Source organism: Macaca thibetana, chromosome 11 (genome assembly GCF_024542745.1).
Source record: "Macaca thibetana thibetana isolate TM-01 chromosome 11, ASM2454274v1, whole genome shotgun sequence".
In the NCBI taxonomy this organism is placed as follows: domain Eukaryota; kingdom Metazoa; phylum Chordata; class Mammalia; order Primates; family Cercopithecidae; genus Macaca; species Macaca thibetana.
The window spans coordinates 25,623,307-25,635,579 of NC_065588.1; the positions used below are offsets into that span (position 1 = coordinate 25,623,307).

At 36.5% G+C, this 12,273-nt stretch overlaps 1 protein-coding gene across 3 annotated transcripts in view; it reads right to left on the reverse strand.

Moving 5' to 3' along the window:
* The window catches only part of LMNTD1 (lamin tail domain containing 1), a 55,025-nt gene that overhangs the window by 27,630 nt on the left and 15,122 nt on the right, over positions 1 to 12,273 (reverse strand). For 2 of the 3 annotated variants that reach the window (XM_050746740.1, XM_050746739.1), the window contains exons 5-8: positions 8,211 to 8,397; positions 7,545 to 7,664; positions 1,307 to 1,524; positions 552 to 724 (exon numbers count right to left, since the gene is read on the reverse strand). In XM_050746740.1, the coding sequence (XP_050602697.1) occupies positions 552 to 724; positions 1,307 to 1,524; positions 7,545 to 7,664; positions 8,211 to 8,397 (698 nt within the window). The remainder of the gene's footprint in view (positions 1 to 551; positions 725 to 1,306; positions 1,525 to 7,544; positions 7,665 to 8,210; positions 8,398 to 12,273) is intronic. The other variant, XM_050746741.1, reaches the window with a different exon arrangement.

Genomic DNA, 12,273 nt, shown 5'->3' on the forward strand with positions numbered 1-12,273 from the left:
CCCTCTCCTCAGAAAAAATCATATAGACACACAATTTTGTGCCAAATGTAGGAAGTGCAGGGACTTCCTAAAATCCATTTACAGAGCCTGTGTTAATCATACTAACTCTAAAAGCTTTATTTAGAAGACCTAAGAAACTTCTGACGGAGAAAGAATTGGGGATTAACGTAAGAGTGTGTTTGGAAAAGATGAAATTTTTTCAACACAGAGTAACTTGTAAGATCAGTTTTTGCTGCCTAATGAAAAAACAAAAGTATTTTTCATTGAACTTCAAGAATCATACATACTCTTGCTGGCCACTCTGTTCTTTTGATTCATTGATTCATTCAACAGATATTTATCAAGGACAGATATTTATCTAGCACAGTGAAAGACACTGTCCTAGGGGAAATGTAGGTGAATGGTTTAATACTTCCTTTAAGAGCCATCTGTTCTTGAGAATATGAATCATCTTTAACACTCAGCAAATTTTAACCACTTAACCCACTAGTTAACACATGTGCATGCACACACACGCACACTCCACTGGAACAAGTACTCTTTTAACTGACCTGAGGCTCGATTAGGTCTGGTTGACCGAGACCTGGGCTGTCTATCCAAGTTGCCTCCAGCAGTGGATGTATTGCGTGGTTCAATCAGAGGACAGTAAGGATGTGCAGAGACATAGGGATTCTGGCACCAAGGGCTGCGATTGGGGAAAACGGTTGGTGGGATTTCCTTCTCTCTGTAAAAGAAAAAAGCCTAAATGGAACTCAGAAGTCATTTTATGCTGTGGCATTAGTGTTGAAGGCACAATTAAAGTGAAAGCATATTTCAAGACCAAGAGAATACGACTTTTTAAACTTTGTGGGCAGAACTTTTATTATAACTTCAGAAGCATTTGCCTACAAATGAATAATATATTCTGCACCTCTGTCCACAGGCAGCTCTTGATCCAAGATAAAATTCCTGGATGATGCACCTCTCCCTCCACCTAAGCACCTCTAAAGACTTGGGGATACCTCACCTCTTCCCCTCTCTGCAGCAACCTTGCTTCTTATAACAGTGCCCATGAAAAGTGAAATGGCCAGAGGCATCTCAATACTATCTAGTTAAGATCTCCAGCCTCCATTGCCCCATGAGTATTCACTTGCTCTTTCTGTTTTTATGTTTTCCCGATGAGTTCTATTCAAAATAGTAGTTTCCAAAAATCACTATTGATTTAATTTATACATCACACATCCATTTGTCATCCAGTCATTCCCACATGCTCAGTTACTAATTGTGGGAAGGACCCATTAAAACAAACAAACCAAACAACCCTTACCTCTTAAGAAAAACTTGAGCTTGTTCCACCTGATAATTTGAGATATCTTCCTTAGGTTGATCTTGTTTTTCTTTAGTTATTGTAGTTGTAGATGCAGTCCACTGAAACACATGCTTCCGGAATGTTGGAGATACTACTGAACATCTGTTAAATTCAATGTCAGTATCTAATTTTTCCCATGCTTGCTTCCAGTGGATAGGGGTGTACCAGGCAATGGCCTAATGAAAATGATTTATTAATGTCAACTATGTATATTTGAGGTTTACAACATGCTGTTATGAGATATATACACATATATATTAAAATGGGTACTATGGTGGAGCAAATTAAGGTATTTATTGTCTTACGTAGTTACATTTTTATGACAAGAGCAGCTAAAATCTACTTATTTAACAAAAATCCCCAATACAATTTTATTAACTATAGTCCTTATGTCGTACACTAGATCCCTAGACTTCCTCATCCTACAAATCTCTGCTACTTTGTATCCTTTGACCTACATCTCCCTATTTCCTCCCCTTCTCCCATCCCTGTGAACCAGTTTTATTCTTTCTCTGTATGTTTGACCTTTTAAAAAATTCCACATGTAAGTGAGATCACGCAACATTTTTCTTTCTGTGTCTGACTTATTTCACTCAGCATAATGTCCTCCAGGTCCCTCCATGTTCTTTTTTAAGGTTGAATAATATTCCATTGTGTATGGCTACATTTTCTTTATCCATTTGTCTGTTGACAGACACTTAGGTTGTTTCCATATCTTGGCTATTGTGAATAATGCTGCAATGAAGATGGCTGTGTAGATACCTTTCCAAGGTGGTGATTTCATCTTTTTTGGGTATGTACCCAGAAGAGGGATCGCTGGGTTGTATGGTAGCCCTACTTTTAATTTCTTTAGGGACTTCCATATTGTTTTCCATAAAGGTTGCACCAATCTACATTCCTGCCAACCATGTACTGGGGTTCCCTTTTCTCCATACTCTCACCAACGTTTGTTATTATATCACTTGTCTTTTTGGAATAGCCATCCTTATGAAGTGTGAAGTGATAGCTCAAAGCAATTTTAATTTGCTTTTATTTGATGCTTAGCGATGTTGAGCACCTTTTAATGTATCTGTTGGCCATATTTTTTAAATGTCTTTGGAGAAATGTCTGTTCAGGTCTTTTGCCTGTTTTCTAAATCAGGTTATTTGCTTTTCTGCCATTGAGTTGTACGAGTTCCTCATAAATTTTGAATATTAGCTCTTTCTCAGATATGAGGTTTGCAAACATTTTTTTCCCAGTCGGTAGGTTGTTATTTTATTTTGTTAATTGTTTCCTTTGCTGTGCAGAAGCTTTTTAGTTTGACATATTCCATACCCCCTTTTATTTATTTTTGTTTTTGTAGCCTGAGCTTCCGTGTGATACCAAGAAATCATCGCAAAGGACCACATCAAGGAGTTTTTCCCCTGCGTTCTTTCCCAGCAGTATTTTGGTTTCAGGTCTTATGATTAGGTCTCTTATCCATTTTGAATTGTTTTTTACTTACCATGTAAAATACGGTACAACAGAATTTAAAAATTGAACTATATAATGCTATTTACCTATGTGTGTGGCTTAGGGAACTACATGATGAGGACATAGAGTAAGGCATCTTGGCCTTAGTTTCCTGTTCTGAAAATTACAAGCAGCATAACCTCAGATAGGTAGGTTACTTTCTAACTTGAACTGTGACTTCATATGTAAAACTGAGAGGGCTGTAGTGGGAACTGCTTTACTGAAGTGTTGTAAAATTCATCCAGCTACCGAATTTCATAACTCTGAAGAACTGTGCAAAAAGTAATGGTAATATTAATAAGTTAAGATTTTAAACATTTAAGACACTGTGTGTGTGGGTGTGTCTAATTGGAGATGGCAAAATGGACAGTAGAGCTAGAGACATGGACAAGAAAACACATTCTCCAGGTTAGAATCCTAGGTGAGAGTATTAAGAAGACCCACGAGCCCTGAAGCTGGAGTTTGTTTGGATTTCCTGAATATGTGACATGCGCACAACATACATGTTGCAAAAATTATTCAGGAAAATCCTTTATAGAGATTAACAGTTATATTTCTATTCAACACGAAAAACGTGCCGTAACATTCTACTTGTTCTAGTGATCTGTTTTTAGTTTACCAAATTAGAGGTTTGGACTTCACACTGTAACCACTGAACATCCCTCTGCCTGGCTTGACAAATAACGTAGACATAAAGACAACACAAGACCAGTTCAGCTAGGCTAAGCTTCCAGCAGAGAAAGAAAGATGAATTCTTTTTTAAAAAGTTTCTTTTCATAGATTACAGCAAATAAATGGACTTTTGCTACAGATCATTAGTTGGGAATCCTCCATTTTTAGTAGCTCAAACACATTATATTTTGAAAATATGTTCATGATCTTTTTAGTGTGATCTCCCTAAATGAGATGTGTGCCTTTCCTAGACAAGGCAATATTTTAGGTTTCCCTGTACTGTAGGAACTTAAGAAAATCTTGGATGACAATGATAATGTGATAAAATTTAGCCTCAGCTCTAGAATGTTGGCCACATGAACCTTGCAAACTATTTTTAGTGCAATAGAAAAATTCTTGAGAGTTAGAAGATATGGTTTTATTTTAGTTCTATCACATTACTTACCATGTGACCTTAAGCAAGCCATTTAACTTTCCAAGCCCCGTTTTTTCCCCAAAATACTGAAACAGTACTGAGAATCAAATGAAATAAGGCATATATAAACAGCCCTTCAATGAGTTCCTATTGTATAGGACTGGTGTGTTCCACATCTGGATCTCTAATGCAAAACAATGTATTGGGAAAGTACCAGGCATTGATAAACGTAAGAAATTTATTAATTATTTGACATGTAATTTAGAGGCTCCAAATCCCAATGGGACAACAATGTGACTGGTGAAAAAAAACCTATCCCTGCTTTAAAAGTCCATAGACTCATGGAATCTTAGTGATTATATTATACAATCTCTTACTTTACAGATGAGAAAGTAGAATAATACATGGCAAAGCAAAACTAAAAGCCACATTTACATTAAGCCATAAGATTTGTAGCTGTATCGAATATTAACTGTTGCCATGTTAGTGACAAGATGACTCAAGAAGTAGTCTAAGATCTACTTTATTTTAGCTTCCTTTTAATTTTTTAAATTTATTTTTATTTTTGCTTTTTTCAAGACAGAGTCTTGCTCTGTCACCCAGGCTGGAATGCAGTGGTACAATCTTGGCTCACTGCAACCTCCACCTCCCAGGTTCAAGCAATTCTCCTGCCTCAGCCTCCTGAGTAGCTGGGACTATAGGCGGACACCACCACGCCTGGCTAATGTTTGTATTTTTACTAGAGACGGGGTTTCACCATGTTGGCCAGGCTGGCATCAAACTCCTGACCTTGTGATCCGCCCACCTCGGCCTCCCAAAGTGCTGGGATTACAGGCGTGAGACACTGCGCCAGCCTAGGCTTCCTTTTAAAAATGACCCATAATATAACTTCTCTTTGCCCCATCTTACAAATACAAAATATTATTCAAGTCCAGAAACGGGGTCTATTCTGACTTGTATAGCTGGTTATTATTGTAGACAGTAGATTACAGGCTTTGTGACTTTTTCCACAAGATATGGATTATTTTCTACATACAAATAGAAAGCAATTCCAGGGTCATGATGATACTTTGAGTCTGTGTTTCAGCATGTCTATGGGAAGGCAGTAAATTGTCTTTTTTAAGGAAAATTTACCTGGCGGTTGCAGATAGTAATATCCAGTGCTATTAAAGTGAGAAGGAAAATGAATTTATTAGAAAAAGAACTCTATACTTACAATAGGGTTTCAAGCTGATTTTAAAGTCACATTTCCACCTATTTAGGGGAAATATTTTCTAGTTGAATTAAATAATGCATATGGCTTTACCATGAGGTAGAATTTCCAATGGGATGTGACCCAGGGAAAAAAAATAAAAAACACTTGAGCTGAGTTCTGAAGGGCAGGTAGGATTTAATAGGTAAAAAGGGAGGAAAGAGAGTCTATTGAGAGGCAAGAGCATGCGCAGAGGCTCTGTGGCATGAAGGAGCAGTCAAGCACTGGAAGGTAAAAGTAGTACGAGAAGGCCAGTGTGGCTAGAGCAGAGTGCATGGAGAAGCATGGAGAGAGGAGAGTTCAAGAGGTGAAAAGGGGCAAGATCGCCATGATTCAGGTTAGGAGGGCAAACTCCTCTCCACTACAGATTCACAACACATGGCTCTTCCTCTGAATGCTTTTTCTTATGCTCTCCTTTACAGAGTTGATATTTCTGACCCGGGCTGCCCGTACTTTATTAAAGCATTGTTTCACTGTATTGCAATTATTTATTATTACATATCAATTTCTACTAGTAGACTGTGAATTTCTTGAGGACAAGAAGTGTGCAATACTTATGTTCCCTTTTCTAGCACCTAGTGCCATTCCTGACAGATACAAAATATATTTAAATATTTTCCATACAGATCAATCAATCAGGTTCAGTCTTTCATTAGCAGGCACAGTTACTTGTGCTTACATCACCCCACAGAAATGGTCTGATTCTATATGTGCAAAGTCATTCAAATCACTGGGTAAAAGGAACAGTCTAAGTACAAAGCCTAATTCAGTTGCAAGAAATGAAAACTTATTAAAATCTGCATTCCAGGAGCTCAGGGACCTGGTCTGCCTGATTCAACGCTCAGTGCCTGGAGCAACACACATACAAAGTAGAAACCACAAACTGGCTTACAGAGTGGATAACTATGATGAAAGTTCTGAGATAAGAATGCCTTAATCCTAGACTGGGTTTTAGTAATGATTTCTTATGAGGCTGAGTAAATAATTCACATTGTGTATCCTTATTTTCCCCATCAGTGAAAATAAGTAAATAACTTAGATTGTGTAGCCTTACTTTCCCCATCAGAGAAGTATTATAAAATTCAGTTCCAGCCCACAAGGAGATCTAAAGCTGAGTGGGTGAAGGCTGCTAAGTTATATCTAATGGGTGCTCTCCTCATCTAACAACTGTTCCCGCAGAAAGACAGTAAATGGTTCTTAAGAAATTAGCCAAGTCTATTTCAAAGGGAAAGTCAATCTCAACATAGATTATAATGCAGCAAAAAAGAAACTCAGAGATAGGTTCTGGTTAACATATTTTGTGGGTCAGTAGTTATAGGACATAGTAAGTTAGACTGAGGGTAAGAAAAAAACACAGGTATTCAAAAATGATCTAAAAATCATTTTGAAAAAGGATTAACATTTTTGTTGTTGCAAAAAGGAATACCTTTGAACCTTAATGGTGTGTCCATGGGTATATATTTATGCCAATATTATACCAAGAGAAAGGTTGAGTGAAAATATAAAATTGTCAAATACTGGGAACAAATTACACAAAGCTAGTGCTAATACCCTTAATTTTATAAGGAGTAAAGTATAGTCATTTCAAATTAATATTGTAGGCTCTCTCATTAGAATATTAGTTCCCTGAGTGCAGATACTATATCTTAATCTGTTATATTCCCAGTACTTAGCATAGCTCTAAAATAGAGAAGGGTCTCAATAAATATTTGAGAAATGAAAAAATAAATAGAAAAGACCCGTATCGAGTACCTTCCTTATCCCACTCTTCAGGCTAAATATCATAAATAAAGTCTTCCCTCGACTTTGAAAGTTGAAGAGGCTTCTTAGGAATATGAGATATCAAAATTATTTTTGCCAAATTGTAAGACACTCTGGGGCCCTTTGACACTGGGAAGAGAATGCTGTGGACTTGCCTGATGTGTTGTGGCATTTAGTGATGGTTCTATCCAAGCTTTAAGGATAAAAAGAATAATCGAGTGAGCTAAGAGGATGGGAAACATAAGGATAACTCTCCATTCTATGAAAAACTAGCCCAAAGGCCCATCAAGCAACAAGTGGATAAAGAAAATGTGGTATATACATACCATGGAATACCACCACTTAAGAACTAATGAGTGCTCTCCCATTTGACAACATGGCTATTCATGTAACCAAACACCACGTTCCCCCAAAACTATTGAAATTAAAAAAAAATTATAAATTTATAAGAAACTGACAATAAAATAATCTTTTAGGCATAAAGTCAATTTTACTGACATTTATGCACTTAGACACATAGTATAAAATGAAAAGAATAAAAAATACAGATATGCCCAATAAGCACAATATTTTTAAAAAACGATTGTTAAGAACCAGAAACTAACTTGACCGTTCGGTTTGCACAGGATTGTTATACAATCGGGACTTGTTCTAAACTTGTCTTGTTCCTTCCAAAGAAAATCTGATGGAGGTTGATGCTTTGCTTCAGATGCTGCTGCCCACACCTGTAATAAAATTGTTAATGACAAATGCCACTGGAGTTGAACACAATTTTGTAAATGCCATAGGGTTACTGCAACACATTCTTTCTGAACAGATGAGGTTTTAAAATGTAATGACTATATCATATACAATGTCAAGCTATGCAACACCAAATAGCTACTCTACAGGGATTAAAGGAAAAATCGAGAAAGAGAGGAACCCTCCTATGTCAGCTAATTACCTGTTCTCTAAGCAATCTCTTTGCTTGTCTTTTCAGGTTTATATTTACTTGGTTTCAGGAAATTAAGAATTTCATTTTAATAGTTAAATTATAAAAACAAAAGATATTGTACACAAAATTGAAGACAGCTGTGGAAATTTAACTGTGGGTATTAATTTACATCCAGAAGATGGACAAAGTGCGGTAATTAACCAACAACAACAAAATCACGTCTTATGTACAGATCCAGATAGAGTGATAACGAGACAGTGCTGAGCCACAGACTGACAGTGTCAACAAGTTTGTCCTGTACGATTCTAATGTACAGTATTTATACTCTTATACTCACTGTTACTGTGGAACTGGCCTGCATTACAATGTTTGGAAGGAATCGGTACAAAGAAATGGTTTGTCCATTCACATTTTGCTGGAGAATATGATCTCCAATTGCCATTTCTTTGTCAAGGGAAGAGTTAATGAGCTTCACGAACAAACCCTTGACATTCACTTCAGCTATTTCAATGTCTCCAAGAGAACTAGAAAATAAAACACAAAGATTGTAAGGTGCCTTCAGATAGGAGTGTTTTTGACTCACTTTAAGAAGTGAATAATAAAGTACTTGAAAGTTGTTCTTAAACTGTATATTCTATTGGCCAAGTTCTATATAGAAGTAGTATATTTTGTAACCTCAGACAAATGGCTTGAGTTTTTAGTTCTATTTCTTTATCTGTGCAATAAAATAATCCGTTTCACTTAAAATAAAGAAAACCTAAAAAGTATTTTAGGTGTCAAGGTATAAAAGCCACAGGAAGTTGTGAATTATAATAGTTTAAATTTCCTACTGTTCAGGATAAAATCACTGAGACATGAAACTCTCAAAAGTAGATCAAGAGACAAATCATTTACTTTATTTCTGATAAAGTGACTGAAGATAAATAGCAACTGTGATTAAAAGATTTTTGAAAGGCAAAAACTTTAAATAAACATAAGATGGTATTTTTCACCTTTTCACTTGCCTTGAGAGCTTACTATGTATGATCCAGGGACCAGGCTAATCATTTACATATCATTATATATCATCGTTTTTCAGATTGTGAGTCACAACTTATTAGTAGGTCAAAAATCACTTTGGTAAGCGAGGACTCCCATCTTAAAAATAAGATACATCCGTACCAATAATAATAACAATACTACTTATACATCAGGCACCTAAAAACACTATCTAATATCTCTATATGTATATCTACGTCTATGTTTCTATTTATTTATCTATCTCTCTATATAATTCTCCACAATTTCTCATCCACAGTTCCAAAATCCAAAAAGCTCTGAAAAACCAAAAAAAAATTTTTTCAAAACAGGTTTGAAGAAATGCCTGGTCCAAAACGGAGGTGAGGCTATTTACAGTCTTTGTTCATGGTTTGTGTGAATATTTATATATTTTTATGTGAAAAGATTAATGTTAGATTTTTGATACTTCTGTAATCCCTGACAGGGTGTTTACATAATATGTGTTCTAAAATTTCCTTTCCTAAAATTGTCAAAATTCTGAATTTGGAAATACATAATTCCCCAAGTATTTTGTTGAAGGCCTTATGGACTCATGATAACTCATATAATTTTCACAATAACATACATATTTCTCACTGAAATACTTCTACATATTTCTTATTGAAGGTCACATTAAAAAAATGTGAGGAACACTGTATTATCTCATTTAATTCTTAAAACAACTCAGACAGGTAGTATTTTTAGCCCTATTTTATAGATAGAGAAACTGAGGTTTAGAGACATTAATTCCCATTTCCGAGGTCACTCAATAAATGTTAACCCTTGTCCTTCTGTGTCACTCAACAAGTAAAATCTCAAATAAGTTTGACCTAACCATTCAGGTTGTTTAAATTCTGTACACACCATGGTGGTTGAACTCTGCTAGAAAACGCACACACAAAGATAGCTGCTACCAAAATCTTAGTGGTCTCCAACTACACCTGGGCCCTTGCTGATTGACAGCAAGTTGTCATCTTCATGAACCAAGTCAGCAACTTCTGCTATCCTTCAACAATGTTCAGATCCCTGCCCCATATCTCTATTCTCACTCTTGGAAAATTATCTCACTAAGAAAACATGACAATCAGAGAAACTAGTGCATTTCCCTGCTTCCTACTTAGAAACAGGCTCTCCTATAGCCGAGCCCACTTTTTCTCTGTAGCCCACCCCATTTCCGTGGAAGAGGCCCACTCTCCCATCTGCAGTGAAGCCCTCTAATCACCAACTCCTCCTGATGCTTCAGCAACTCAGTCCCTTCATTGTCCTTCCTTTCTCCTTTAACACCAACTTATCCCTCTGGACTACCTATTTCCCCCAAATAGGTATATATCCTTGAGGGGCTACCACCTTAACAAAGAAAAAAGAGAAAAATCCTTCTCCAGCTTACAATTCCTACTGCCATCACAACCTAGCTTTTGGAAAAGGCTATGTCACTAATTAATCACCTCTTATTTACTTCACAACCACCTACCACTGCCAAAGACCCAGATGACCAGTGCCCTTCACAATCAGTAAATTGAGTGGCAACTGTTAGTCTATATCTTCATGTCTCCTCAGTATTGGCCTCTGCCGGACATGCCCTCTTTTTGGAAACTGTTGTCTTTGTTTCTTGAAGTCGACTGTTTTGCCTCTAAGAGTCTTGTTACTTTTCAGCCCCTTTTCCAGATTTCACCCAGGCCCTTCACGTATCTCCCAGATGTTGATCCCTGGGATTCTGTTCTTAGCCCTCTTTTATTTCCCCCATTTATCCTTATAGGTGATGTTATCCATGAACAGTGTTTACTAACCATTAATACACTCATGACTACTAAAACTAAATCTCTTGCCTAGACCTTCCTACTGAGCTTTAGATCCACAGAAACAACTGACCACAAGGTCCCAAAAGGTACCTCTGAACCCAACACGTTGGCCTGTTGTAAATTTACTCTCCCAACTAGAAAACTATTCCAGTGAATTACATCATTTACCCTGTTGGCCAAGCCTGAAACTTCCATTACTGTCCTAGTTTCTTATCCTTCATTCCTTATTCGTGACCGGGTTCTGCTGATTCTTCCTCTTTAGTGGCATCTGTTTACATCTTCTCTCCATCCCTGTGACTGCTGCCTTTATCACGTTCTCGTCATCTCCGTGAGACATTGGATCAACATCCTAACTATTGTCTTCAGGCTTACCCCCTTCTAAACATTCTCCACTTTGCTTCCAGAGCAATCTTTGTACAATCCAAACCTATTTCTGCTTCCCTCCTGGAAATCCTTCAATATCTTACCATTTCCTTCTATAGAAAACACAAACATCACAGCACTCAAACAAAGCCCTACCTTATCTGTCAGCTTCTTTAACCCCCTTTTCCTTACTTCCTACCTTATGCTTAAACTGCAACCATAAAGAATTCCTTGCAAGAGCATAATTCATGCTGCTGTAGGCTTCACTCACCATGCACACACATACTATTTCCTCTTCTTGTTTCTCATATCCTTATAAACACTTCAAATTTTCAGCCTTCTTATTTTTTTTCCTATCATAGGTACAAAATGGAATCTCATTGCATTTAAATTTGTTTTTCTCTGATTATAGTGCAGTTACACAAGCTGCTTATTGGCCACTCAGTTTCCTCCTTCAATGAATTACCTGTTCATATCATTTCATTCACTTTTCTGAATTTACATTTTTATAATTGATTTGTGGTATTCATAGCATAGTATTTAATTATATGCACATATTTTCTGCAAGAAGAGACTTTAAAAATGCTTCATCTGTAATGTTTCTTATGGTACAGTTTATATTTCTAAAATTTTTACTGTAATAAAATTTATCAATCTTTTTCTTTGTAGTTTCTGCTTTTTGTGTCCTATATAAGAAAACTTTCCCTGCTCTTATGTCATATTTTCTTTTAAATGTTTCAATAATTTGCTTTGAACAGCTTTATTTGTCTGTATATATGTGTGTGAGAGTGTATTTCATATAAGGAGCTAATTTTCCTACTTGGGTTTATTAGATTGTCCATCATCTCCCTGCTGATTTGTAACGTCAGCTTAGTCAAACAGCAAGTTTCTGAATATTATAAGACTTCCTAGCTGTTCCGTTGATCTAGCTGTTCATCCTGTGTCTATGCCAAATGGGTTTAATTTGTATTGTTTTAGACGAAGTCTTGATTTTGTTTGGACAAGTCCCCTCTCATTTTCTTTTCCAATATTGTGTTAACTCTTTTTAGACTTTAACCCTTTGTGGTAAGCAAAATAGCTGCCCAAAGATGTCTATCTCTAATCTCTGGATCCTGTAGGTATGTTATGTTAGATGGCAAAAAGAACTTTGCAGATATAACTAAAGCTATGGATGTTAACATAGGGAGATTAGCCTAGGTT